The sequence below is a fragment of the Tripterygium wilfordii genome, chromosome 9 (assembly GCF_013401445.1).
Source record: "Tripterygium wilfordii isolate XIE 37 chromosome 9, ASM1340144v1, whole genome shotgun sequence".
NCBI classification, from domain to species: Eukaryota; Viridiplantae; Streptophyta; class Magnoliopsida; order Celastrales; family Celastraceae; genus Tripterygium; species Tripterygium wilfordii.
In genome coordinates, this window is record NC_052240.1 from 216260 (window position 1) to 229971 (window position 13712).

General features: G+C 36.8%; 2 protein-coding genes across 6 annotated transcripts; both read right to left on the minus strand.

The window, feature by feature from the left end:
• Positions 1-210: 210 nt before the first annotated feature.
• Positions 211-9808, minus strand: LOC120005572 (topless-related protein 4-like). Of its 4 annotated transcripts, none has more exons than XM_038855278.1 (26): positions 9651-9807; positions 9334-9427; positions 9062-9241; positions 8862-8975; positions 8613-8771; positions 8340-8520; positions 8125-8254; positions 7476-7588; positions 6362-6521; positions 6116-6225; positions 5940-6009; positions 5729-5793; positions 5524-5619; positions 5359-5454; positions 4900-5027; positions 4558-4798; positions 4305-4469; positions 4150-4242; positions 3809-3955; positions 3017-3121; positions 2742-2924; positions 2186-2314; positions 2008-2103; positions 1487-1675; positions 949-1115; positions 211-861 (listed from the first exon to the last, which is right to left on the minus strand). In XM_038855278.1, the coding sequence occupies exons 2-26, from the start codon at positions 9411-9413 to the stop codon at positions 669-671; spliced, it is 3390 nt and encodes a 1129-aa protein (XP_038711206.1). In that variant the 5' UTR covers positions 9414-9427; positions 9651-9807; the 3' UTR covers positions 211-668. The 4 variants fall into 4 exon arrangements, with proteins under 4 accessions (XP_038711206.1, XP_038711205.1, XP_038711207.1 ...); XM_038855277.1 differs by having other exon boundaries at positions 8125-8266; XM_038855279.1 differs by lacking the exon at positions 2742-2924 and having other exon boundaries at positions 8125-8266.
• A 1980-nt stretch (positions 9809-11788) lies between these two features.
• LOC120006461 (auxin-responsive protein IAA29-like) lies at positions 11789-13611 on the minus strand. Of its 2 annotated transcripts, none has more exons than XM_038856513.1 (4): positions 13005-13611; positions 12649-12926; positions 12463-12550; positions 11789-12014 (listed from the first exon to the last, which is right to left on the minus strand). In XM_038856513.1, the coding sequence occupies exons 1-4, from the start codon at positions 13247-13249 to the stop codon at positions 11966-11968; spliced, it is 660 nt and encodes a 219-aa protein (XP_038712441.1). In that variant the 5' UTR covers positions 13250-13611; the 3' UTR covers positions 11789-11965. The 2 variants fall into 2 exon arrangements, with proteins under 2 accessions (XP_038712441.1, XP_038712440.1); XM_038856512.1 differs by having other exon boundaries at positions 12463-12565; positions 13005-13610.
• Positions 13612-13712: the final 101 nt, after the last annotated feature.

Consider the following 13712-nt stretch of genomic DNA (forward strand, 5'->3'; position numbering starts at 1 on the left):
TCTAGCTAACAATTAATTTTGGTGGGGGGTACGTGTCCCTCTTCTTCTTGCCCTTCTAGGCTTTTTTTATGTTTTATGGGCAACTCAAGATGGGATGAATGTCATTACTCAGTGAATTTGAAAGTTAGCTCGTTAAAAGTTCGATAAATCCAGGTCAAATATTCAACACCACGTCAACATCGTTTTCGTAGAATGGACTGGTTTAATCCAAAACGCAAAGTAGAGAGATTTGTTTAATCTGAAAATTTTTACAAAGTACAAATACTTTATATATATATATATACATTTTGTCTGGCATACTTTTTCTATTCTTATCGCTAAAGTCATAATTATTCTCCCCTAGTGGAAAAGAAAAGAAAAAAAAAGAAAAGGAAAGAATATACTACCAGGCAGCACGCCAAATCAATTCTACCATCTCCTCCCAAGTTGCTTTCCATACTCCTACTTTAGTTTATACCTTATTCTTCTGATGCATCAGCTTCCGTAACTCGCAATCTAACTTCTTTCAACTCCAATTACCAGGGAGGAGGAAAGGCCAATTCCAGACATGTCTCTGCCCAAAAATGGTTGCACCTCAAGAATTCTAAAACTAGAGTATTATTTACTATTTACATTTCGCAGCTTCTCCTAAAAAATTACATAATTATGGCTGGACCATAGCAGAATCGTCACCTCTGGGCTTGTTCTGGACCACCTGTGCCAGGAGTGGCGTTTGGCCCGAAACTGTTTTCGATCGGGCCGGCGGTTCCCCATTTTCCTTCTGCTTCCGATGGCTCAAGTACATGTACTCCGCCATCCGATAGTCCTAGTGCAAACTGATTGGGATCAGAAGGATGTGCCGCAATGACGACAGGATATGTCCTGTAATGGTAAGAATCACACCATCAGATTTGCTGAAGTTTGAGAAACAAAGAAAATTTTGCTAACATGTAATTAAGAAAAACCAACTTTGGAGTAGAAGTCATATAGGCAGCAGCACTTATACGGCATCTTAATCTGAGTGTTGAGGCAGTGAGAGCACCAATACTTCCATCCTTGAAGCACACATATATGGATTGACTATCACAAGAATATGAAGCATGTGAGATTGGACCACTTGCCTCCCGAGGGAACCACTGTTTGAGGACATAATTTCTATTGTCAGAATGCAAGCAGCCATTAAAATAAAGCTAAATCAAAGTTCTAATAGGAGGCAAGGGGAAAGACTGCTAAATTCAAATGATTACTGCTGGTTCAGTTTTGCATCTGTAATTGGCTAATTGCTCTAGGCATGCAAGAGATTAATGCTATAATCATATGATATGTTGTCTATTGATCATATTGCGATGCTTTTTCTCTTCTAAGAAAATGTCCCTTAATGATAACTCATACAAAGAACACGAGTAAAAACCTGATGTAAACTTAATTTTTGAGCCGTAGAAAATATAGCTCTCTCTCTAACGTATCCATGCACACGTGTATATATATATTATGCAAGAGGGCAAACCTGCTTAAGGCATCCCAATTTTGGAGCTTCATATAAGGCTATCTGAGTTTCATGAACTGCAAGCAGATGGATCTGATCATTGTGAAATTGAACACGGGTGTCTGCATGAGGATTTGTGGGTCGCCCAGTTGGAAGTTGCAAGAACCCGCTGGTATGCTTCTCCCACACATCTGTGCTCCAAACACAAAGCTACATAAACATAAATGTGAAAGTTATTTCCATACTGCATCAATTTGGCAATGCATAAAGGCTCTTCTACACAAAGCACAAACAAAAAAGATAAGATGAACATGAGCCTTATTATATGGGATAAAGCCTCGTTCTAATAGGCATTGGGAAAACCCTCAACTGAACAGAGATTTTTTCTAGTTAAAGAAATTTTAGAAAATCGATCACCTGAGATACGAAGCTTATAATGCCAAAATGTTGCTGTTAAGCATTTGAAATATTTCTTAATTGTCATCAAATAACAAGAATGCCTTTGATGCATAAGCACAGCAGTACAATTAAAAACTACTTACCTGGTTGTCAGCTCCTGAAGAAACGAGTACATTTAAAAAGTTAGAGAATGCAAGGCCAGTAATCCTTCTCTGATGACCATTTAATTTGGTCTTGACCTGTTAAATGGAACATAAAAAATGTCAATAATTAGAACTCCTTTTTTGAAATGTTCCAGATTCAGATGGATAGGAGTAAGACCTCATCAACCCGAACGTTGTAGATTTGGATAGAAGAATCCTCCATGCCTATAGCAATGATATTATTATCTTGAGGATGAAAAGCCAGAAATGTTGCTGCTGGTGGAGGGGACATGAATGTTGTCATTGTCTGCAGTCAAGTGAGTATCAGGAATTGTAGTGGTACAGGAAAAAAAAGTACCACAAATATGGATGGAGATGTACTGATAACCCCAAAGGCCGACAAAAATTCTTTCTTAGCTTGTGCCCAAGAAATTTGTTTCAACAATTTCATATCTTAAAATATTTAAACTGAATCATGCATTTGAGATATAATATATATTTCGGATACCAGCATGCAGAGAATCACAATAAAAATGCATGCAATTAAAGCAACATTCAAGCATCTAAAGTCCAGATGGAAAATGAATTCTGTAATTTTCTGGAAAACAACCCTGAAGTGTCAAAAATCCTCAAGACAATTCATTTACATTATTCCTCACAAAACAAATCAACCACGGTCCACAGACATTGAATAAGTCCAAATCGACAAAGGAAAGAAGGGAAGAGCCCCTTACCTTAAATGTCAGCATATTAAAAAGAGAGATCTTCCCCCCTGATGCGGACATAACATAAGAGTCATTTTTCGAAAGTGCAAAGCATGAAACGTCTTCGGCGAGGAGGTTTGGGGAGGGCAAATCATTAGTCATCAATATTCCGCTAGAATGTTGCCATAACTGTGGTACAATACTAGCAGTGGCCTATACAGACAGAACTTTTGGACGCTGTAAGTTCATAGATACCAATGTAACAAGAAAAATCAAATAATAACAATCAAAAGAGGGTTTAATACCTTTATCATTCGATCATTTTTCTGCCATTTCCAGAGCTTGTGCATTCCATTAGAAGCTAATGCCAGTATGCAAAGTCCTGAATTTGTATAAATCAATCGGCAAACCTGAACCATTCAAGAAAACTTAAGGGAAAACTAAGAATACAAACTTAAGCGAAAACTTTCAATGAGTAAGAAGAAAACAAATACGCATCATAACTATTCAACTTAAAAGTATCTCATGCTTCAAAAGTAAAGTCCACTTATTAATTTTTTAAGCATGCCGGAAGCCTTTTTTTTTTTTTCCAATTTTTGTGGAGAATGTGGAATCTATCCGAGGTTGAGTCACATTGGAACCACCCATGCAAAGAAAACCCTGCATACTAGCGATCACCTATCAACCAAGCATTGAAGAACAACCTGTCCCCTATCCATGGATTGTTCCTTTGAATGCTAAAACATGATAATCTGTGCCTTTCACTTGTGATCAGCTTCACTGACCAATTGTGAAAATCTGTTAAGTCATCGGTAAACTGGAATATTCAAACTACAATTTCCTGTTCATTAAAGTACACATCCTTTTTCGCAACAAAAGATGATGCGCAAGTAATGTCAATGTAAGAAAAGAGGGACGACTAAATAGATGATACGGCACAGAAGGAAACAGATATACAAAGCAGAAGCTACTTATGTATGGTATTAGTATATCATCAATATTATCCAGAAGCGTATCAGTTTTTTTCAGAAGTCGATGAAATTGAACAATGGTTCAAAAATTAACTCTCAGGTGAACTTGAATACGAAGGACCATACCTTTGCAGGTTGCAAATTATCAGGGAGCCTTAGGGAGCGGCACTGTGATGGTTCATTGACTTCTGTCAGTTTCCAGAACCTTGATTTTTCTACTGACTCATCAGCAATTCTTGGCTTCACATTGTTGAAACTTCTATCATCATTGTTCTGCAGAAAATCAGATGGGAAAATATAAATAATAGGATGTTAGATGTATAACTAATTCATTAAATACAACAAAAAAAAATACGTAATACAACATAATTGAGACTCAAACAAGCCAAAATGCACCAACAATACTGATAATTATGGATAAATTCTATAATATCTTGATTATACCCACCAATGATAAAAACACTCACCATACCAACCACAGCTGCCCCTGAACCAGCTTTATCCCCAATGGTTGGTCCAGCAGTTGAGTTGGCAGAACCAAATGTGCCTGTAGCCGAAGCCTGCATACAATTTTGTCAGACAAACTAACCTCTAAAATCTAAAGCATTTTCAACACCTTTACCTTCACAACAGCTGCAGAAGCAGCTCTAGAAGCATCAAAAGTGCGATTTTCCACTATTCGTAGGAGCCTTATCCCATCTGCATTAGCTAAAATTTTAACACCATTATCGTTTGTTGACACTGCAAGCAGTATTCCATCCTTGTTGAATCTAATACAAGGAGAAGCCTGCAATTTCATACAAACAGAACTATTAGGCAGGTAATGATTGCATTGGAATTAGAAATAAGAAGAGTGATACACATCTTATGATTACCGGTAGACCACCATCTGCATCAGTGCTCGTCAGTTGGTTATCATTGTCCATATCCCAGAATTTGATCGTGAACTCATCACCAGCAGCCAGGAACCGATTCTTGGTTGTATCAAATTGCACAACTTCCGCAGATCTCTTCCCAAGACCGATGTAAGTACGCTTAACTTCACCTTTACTTTCATTCCATTCCACCAAGTACGACTCACCTTCCTTATTTGTGCCACATGAGAATAACCTAAATCTTTCCATATATCATATATTTCAGTCCTGTTAACAGAAAATAGCAAAGTTCCCAAACTAAAATAGTACATTATCAAGATGCTAGTGGAAGAGTAGACAAACCTTTTTCCATCACCACTGTACGCCATTTTAGTAGATGAATGGCCCGGAGCATCATAGTCAACTCTCGAACCCGGAGTATCATACAACCATGCTTTTATTTTTCCATCTACATCCGTTGAAAAAATAAACTGGGTGGGAAAAAATGGAGATAGATATTAGAAAAGGCGTAAGAAATCTTATTGTAATTATTACGGGGAAACAAAATATAAAAATGGCAGGAGTAATACAGAACTAATAGGAGCAAAATACTTTAAAGGGTGATAGAAGATGGCACGACATTATTCTTTTTCTTGATTACTCAATGGGACGGAGATTCCATTTGACCTAGTGGTGCTCCTCAATGGGCACACACTGCTCTTTTCCAGTGCATTAGAAAAATGAGTTTCTTACCAACCTAGCCAGCCACATGCTGGAATTGCAATACTATCCGAAAACTCCACAAATTTGATGGTCAATCACCTGAATATTTTTCTGGTAATGTGGACATACAGAATAAACAATCGCTTCATGACCTTCGAACGTATATTGGTTAACACCTGTATCTGCATCCCACACCTGCATGATTTAAAATCTTTTAAATGTTATCCAATTCATACAACCCCATAAACAAAATGCCATTGTTACCTTGATGGCCCTATCATCGCCACAAGTGACGATGCACAGTTGCTTGTTTGGATATGAGAAAGCAAGATCATTAACGCTCCCGACATGAGCCTCAATCTAAAAAACAGAAAATCATTTGAATATGCACCACATAATTAAAACCCTGCATTGGATAAATATGGAGAGAGAGTAAACTAACTCAAACAAAATTTACAGTGGCACAAACCTCCAGGTGATTCTGTAGATCATCACCATGGTACGTGTGAACAATGTGCTTAGAATATGCAATTCCTGAAACAAGAACAAGAGAATTTCATGTCTATCAACAAGCTCAATTTTGTCCCCGTGTGCAAAGCACCAAAATGTATAGACTGGTTCTTGGAGTGTTATTACATCAAAAAGAAGAAAAAAAAGAAGAGGAAATCATTCAAACAAACCAACATAAGCTCCATCAGGACTCCAGATCACTCGGTTAACTGATGCAGTATAATCATTGGCCAAGGATTCCTATCAAAAAAACAAAATTGAAGATTAACTAAATGTAATAACACTCTGAGAACCATCAGATAATTATATTGTGTTAAAGAATTATGTTTTCAACTGAAAGCCAAACCTGAAGAACCATTGAGCATGCTCCAAGATCCCGCACCTTAAAGTTTTTCAGAGCAATCTTTTCCTGGCTAACCAATTCCCATACCATGACATCACCCTTGTTCGTTCCAACTGAAATCATAACTCATAAATAAGCATAGAAGGAAAAAATAATAGTAGACGTTTGGCATCCTCAATCTATTATAGTTAAACTCTAAAATTAAATCCACAAGCACACTTTTTGTTCTTTCTGGAGGGTAGAACTCACCAATAAGTAAATTTGGTTTCAGTGGATGAAAATCCATACTCTTGACAGGCGAACCCTGATTTAATGACATAACAACAGTTTTGGGCAGGCCATCAGAAGAGGAACCCTGACCGCGGCTGGCATAATCATTGGGCAAAATGTTGACAGGCAGATTGTTGACCTGATAATCAAACCGTAAATTCACATCCACTAGAAAAATTCATGATTTAAAATTTAGCCTGAGGCTAGAGATGAACAATGGCCTGACAACAGACGTTATCTGGCGGAATTTCTCCATGGTGAGAAAGAAACATGTGCATGGGTGGAGATGGGGGTAAGAGAGGGAGCAACTGCCCCCAACCCACCCAAAAATAAGGAAAAACCTAAAAGACTTGTGATTATTTCCAAGTTTTTCCCCCACATGTACTGGTTTGTAACGACCATATAATGTACTAGAAAACCGAGAAAAAAAAAAGCGGGATTTAGTTGATCGGAACTGGAGATAGAGAGAAACAAGGAATTTGAGAAAGGAAACAAGTATGATATTATGTAATATTTTGAACCATTCAAGGAAGTTCATCTTCCAAAATAAACTAAAAAAAGAACTAGCAAAATAACTATTTGTATGCCTAAACTCCTATTTATTTAATTACTAAGTGATTAAAGTTCCCTTTTTAGCATAAACCAACGAAAAGATAACTAGCAGACACTGAGTAATATCATTATACTAGCAAAAATGCATTGTCAGTGTTGAGTAGATCGTAACTATTCATAATGTTTATACCTAAGATTATTAATGAACCACGTTCAAAACTTGACTACAGTAGCTTTTCAATAAAAACTTTGCCCCCACTTAGCAAAATTCCTAACTCCGACATTTTTACATGCACACAATATAGACATGGACACACACAGAAGAAAAAACAGAGACAGATGGGGGGTGAGAGAGACCTGTTCCTTTGCATTCCCCCCCCCCCCCCCCCCCCCCCTCATTTGTTAGAGGGAACAGCTAATGACAGTGGAAATCAATAGACATAATTAAAATCAGATTAGCAAAAGCTTCAAAGTTTATACATAGTACTTGATCTCGTAATCTTTCCCTTAGTAAATTATTTACAAGTTCAAAAGTGTCTACCTCATCAGATATTCCAAAAGGTCTTGATCTCTTCAACATGTGACTAGTGTCTTCCGTTTGGTAGTCCATAGCAGGTTTGTTAGTAGGAGGAGTCCTAGGACGCTTCAATATAGCTGCCATCAAGATAAAGGTATCCACAAAAGGCAAAAGAATAACATTAAAACGGATTATTTAAAAGTTTATAAATCAAGCCAGAGAATCTGAGGGACTTAAAAGGGACTTTCACACTAGAAAAATAAGTGGGAAATAAAAATGAAATGCTGACCAATGACGACCTATTGATCAAATCTTCATACTTCTCTAAGTTTGCAAATCTTATGCAAATACAAAAATGCGAACAAAATTTTAATTTAATAAAACTGAAAATATAGAAAATTCCAGATTCCCTATTCTGCATCACAAATCCTAGTAACATATCATGAAAACATTTTCCTTACTTGTTTATTTCTCCAACCCCTCCCCTTTTTTCTTTTCTGTTAGCTTTTCAAGTAAGATCGCCAACGCTCTACTAACCCATGGTATGAGGCTAGTGACGCTTCAATGCCCTCAGTGATATTTTTGTTTTTCATTAACATTAGAAATTCCAGGCTGTGCAAAACTTTGTTAGGCATACTCAGAAAATATGTTTAAATGATTTGTTCAAATCTACCTGCATCTGCATTATTTGTCACTGTCAGACCTATGGGTCCAGAAGAGGCTGTAGGGTGAGACACTGGAGATGGATTAGCCATCCATCCAACAAGAGATGTTGGAAGAGCAGCAGGTGCAGGCTGAAATGGCTGCAAACATGCCTACCAAAATTGTCAAAAGCTTTATCATTTCATAACTAGCTATAAACAGGGTAACTTTATGCTTATCACTCACATTATGAGTACTGAGTGATGGAAAACCCCCGGCTGCCTTAGGGACAACACCCATTAAGGTATTCGTAACTGGAGACGGGGCCCGTGCACCATTTAGCTGTCCACAAATGTGGTCCACAAATAGCGTCTTTATGTCGGGATTTGGCCTGGGGTTCTTACAAAGCTGATGCTGCCAATTTAAACTGCATTTCAACATTAAATAAAACTTAATGCGCTAAGCAGGAAAACCAAGCACAAGTAAAAAACGCAACAAAGGAAATAATTTCTAGAGAACCTTTGGTTGATCAGCATTCGCAATCTTGAACTCTTCAACTCTGGAAACTGAAGTTTATCACGGAAAATAGGGTTTGCTTCGATCAACTTCTTGAGTTCAACAACCATTATAGCGCGAGCCGACTTAGTATCTTCATACTTAGATAACTGTTCATTATTTCTATAAACCAACAAACACCCAAATATTCTGATTAGTTAATAAATCTTAGATAGAAATAAATCAACCAACACAGATGATAATAATCCATACCTAAAGTTTTCCAACGTCATTAGCTGCGTGATTTCTTTGAAAAGCTCTTCATTAAAAGCAGAAAACACTTTTAAGTCCTTGACTAAAATATCCACAGCTTTAGCCCGATCCCGTCTAAATATTTGAAAATTTCCAAGCAAATTCGTAAGTTTGTCAAACATACCGCAAATAATTAGTATCAATGAAATACGTGCACACACCTGTCCAAAGCTTCAAGGTACTTCTGCTTTCTGATCTCAAAAAATATCTTCATGGAATATCTGTTATCATCAACTTTTGTGAACCCAGATAGATACTTCTCCAGCTGCTCCCATTCCCCAATTTTCACCAAATCCTCAAAATACCCAATATTGAAGAAAAAACCCGAGTCTTGCTCCAACCTAACCACCCCAGAATTATGAATAAACCAAAAAAGAGAGTCTAATACAAACTGAATGAAATGAGAATTAGAAAAAGATAAGTAAAAGCCTACACGTGAACAGTCTCTTTGAACTTCTCTTCATCCAGAAACTGAAGTATGAGAAACACGAGTTCTCTGCTGAGCGATGCCATGATTAAAGCTCTATCTGCAAAATATTCCAACAAAAGCAGCGCATCAAGACCTGACCAGACCTCTCACACAACAAAACCCACTAAATAATTTTGCCATAAACACGCCAATATGTAATAAAACTTTAACTCGGTTTCAGAGAAATGGAAATAAAGAAGAACACCAAAATCATGTCAATAATAAGCGAATAACAAACAAAATTACAGAAGCAAGTGAGTTCAGCACGTGATTACTTCTACCTTTGTATTGCTTTCAGAGATCTGTAACTCCTTTCTCTTGCTTTCTCTCTCCTTTTTTTTTTTTATATATTTATATTTATATTTTCTCTCTTGAGAGTCTGCTTGCTAGGGATTTGAAGAGAGAGGGGAATCAGACAGATTTATCTGGCGAGACGACAGGATACGAGATGGACGGTTGTGAAGTCAGTGATAATAGAGTGATAAGTACGCGCACATATGATTGATGAACAGTTATTACTTGTCGTTATTTGATAAGTTCTCGCGCGCTTTTCAGAGTATTGTTAATTATTATTTATTATCATATAATTAGTGGAATATCTATTTATTTATGTGGAGGAGAGAGTAAACTGAATATTAGGCCTTAATTAATATCACTAAAAACATAGAATAAGTCAATATGATTTGAATCCAAAAACAAAATGTAACAATTTTTAACATTTCAAGGAAGTAGAATTTTATGTTGGATAATTGTCACCAATTGAAACTAAACCATTTCGTGATAATGTTTTATAAAAAAATAAAAAGCGATAATATATCGTATGACGCCTAAAGAAGAACCTTATTGTATGTGTTTGGCAATGTGTTTGCACTGCGTTCAGGTGCATCTTACCTCACAGTACCACAGTTTTTTGTGACACGCCAAACGCTTTTACAATAGAACTCATCTCACAGCACTATAGCACCTCACCGCACCTCACCGCACTCCCAAACGCTTACAATATATATTGAAGTATTCCACGTAATGAAATTAGGTAAATTATTTTATTTTAGATTAAAGTACAATGTAAACGTTAAGTGATTTTATATTAATATTATTAGTCATCTAATATAATCGTAATTTAGATACGCCAAACACATCTCACAGTACCGCACCACAGTTTTAAAACTCACATCACCGCACAACACTTCACAGTAGTTGACAATACTCTCAAACAGGCCCATTAGTAGTTATTTTTAAAAAAATTTATTCACGTCTGTCTTTGCATTAAATATATAAAGTGAAGGGCAAGTAAGCCATTAATTGAACGAAAATCACTTTGCATATTATAAGGGATCACTCATCTATTAGGTTGTGAATTCGAATCGTATCCCCTACCTAATATCGTATGGCGCCTATCGACCAACCATCACACTAATACATGGTGGCGATTGACGCTCGACAATTTAAACGGTTACGAACTTTTTTAACTTCCTTTTTTCTATATATATATATATATATCTAGAAAGAAATATAAGTTATTATCAGGTGCCGACTCTTCATGTGTTATTATGGTGTGTGGACCAATAAGATCTCAAGAACTTCAAAAAAAATATCTATTATTATGGATTCTATGTTTACGGCAATAGAACATTCCATTTATCATAAAAGCAACAAGCATTTAATTAGAATATTAAATATGGGAGGAAAATAATTTTTAAAAATATATCATTTTTATTGGATATTTTCCCTATTGTTTATAACTTTCTAAAAATGAAGTAAACTAAGGATTAGGTAAGTGAATACTTTTAGTTCAGCATGAATTTCTAGGTAATTATTTAAAAGCAAACCTGGAAACTGATTGCAAGCCTGAAGCATATATATATATATATATATATATATATATAGAATTAAAATACATACAAACATAAGAAAAAATGAGCTTGAAATTACCGAATGCGACACAACTTTCTTGTCCCTGCAAGTTTCCAGGAAACTTTCCAATTTTCCTCCAGCTTCACTTTCATGTATTTCATTTTTCTATGTGCATAACAGTCAACGAACAGCAATAATATAGATATATATATATATATTGGTCAAGTTATTCCCAGCTCAGCTAACTCAAAACCTTCATTTTGGTTGGGCCTACTAACAAAGGAGAATGGATTGAATAATTGACCAGAAACAGCTAAAAGTCCACCAAATAGCCCAATTGCTACTGCTCAATAGTTGTTGGGCCTAGTTCATGTGAGCCCACTACAGAAGGCAGTGGCCAAAGGCCCCAACAATTTTGAAAGTAGTATTAATATGTCATTTTCCATTAGATTTTCCAGCTTACACAATATCATCGATGTTCTTCGTCCACAGCATTATCATCCACAAACGACATTGAAATATATATCAAAACTGATTATATATATATATATATATATGCAACAAATACAACAATGAACATAAACAAGCCACCATATATAGAAAAACGTAACCAAATCTGATCATACACTAGTTAACTTAATTAATTAGCTCCGGTCATGAGACACGATCGAACTACATATTTAATTATAATCATCTTAAGTTGATCATGAAAGCATATAACAGAAACCCCACATAATATTGTCTATTCTCTCCTCACCAATTTGAGACGTTGCACTGACCCAACAAAAGTCCTGCGATATTGAAACAAATTCATAAGCTCTCTTAGATTGTGCACAATTCATATCCACCCACGTTTAGTTTAGGGTATGATCGACAGGGCCGTTCATGGGCGTTGGGCGTTGGGGAGGAGAGGGTTTGGAAACGTTCCAATAAAAAAATAGACGTTTCCTGTATTGAAATGCTAAAGAACCCTCCGTCCCTAATATAATTCACAACTTTTGGTCACTAAAAGATTTTTCATTTTTCACTGGAAGTTTAAATGTTTGAACTTAGTTACGCGAAGTTGAGATTTGTTTCATTATAGTAACTCGGTCATATTTCCATGTTTTCGATCATCTCCACTCAACTAGTGACCAAAAGTTGCATTAATCCATCTGCAAACACCCTTGCTAAGCATAAGTAACCCGTGAACGCCCCTGCCAAGCATAGCCTTAGTTAGTTATATTAGTATCAACGTACCTCCAAGGAACATGTTCATCATCAACAAGCAACCAGTCACCTTCCTTGTCCTGATAAGCAAGCATATAATTTCTTGAATTCTCATCACCTGCAATTCCAAACACTACCAATAAACAAATTAATACGGGCAATCACTAGTTTTAACTTGTTAGTATCTTAAATGAGAAGTTGCTAGCGAACACTTACATATATCAAACATGCTAAGCAGAGCGTCTGTAAGTGTTTGATAAGAACGGTGAAGGCTTAGATCAATTTTTCTAGCTATGCCCACTCCCTCCAGCTTCACCTTCACGTACATAGAGTTCGAGTGTAATCTACCATTGAAACTGTCACTGCCATTGGTCTCCTGTGTTATTGGATTAATCTCCTCAACTTCTATGCCATGATTGTTGCGGGTAAGCTTTTTCTTCTTCCAACACTTGATGGGTGGCCACCCCACTAGGCTTCCTCCATCTCCATCATCACTAAACAATCAAATTATCCAATTCATTAGCTTTTTTAATATATATATATATATATAGAGAGAGAGAGAGAGAGAGTACTTGTTGTTGGTTACACAAGAGGTCTCCTCGGTGTCTTTGGGAGCATCATCATCGTCATCCTTATTCGAGCTGTCATTCCAGTCCAGAAGCTGCAGAGTTCGAGGCATTTCCTTATGAAAAGCACCATCAAAAGTGCGTTTCCTGTAGTTAGAATCACTAACAATACGATTACTGGAGAAAGATGGATCCAATTCAAGCATATTAGTGGGATTTCCCGGAAGAGCAAGACCCAATTGAAGCTCCATTGCGCAATCCAACAGGAAGAGAGTATGCAGGAAAAAAAAAAGAGAGAAGAAAGTTCGGGGAGAATATGCAGACAAGGTGTTCGCGAAATTGAGTGTGAGAGAGAAAAAAGGAGAGAGTTGTGGTATTTAAGCAATGTGGGTGTCTTGGTATTTAATAGTTAGAGAGGAAAGAGGGAAGTAGTAGTGCGTGGAGGTAAAAGAGACAATGTGTAGGCAACGAAGGTTGAGGTGTCGATGTCCATACCAATACCGACCCAGTTGTCGCTGGATGTTCCCCTTTCGCTGTCTTTTCCATGCACTATTTCAACGCGCGTCCACGTTGTGATTATTTGACTCGTGGGGTGGGAAGCCTACCTATCCTACAGGCCCCCCGTGCAGCGCTGAAAAGGTCATTTTGTGAATGAGTAATATTACTTCTCAAAATTAATGTGACTCAAAACTATGAGTCATTCAAATAGTCATT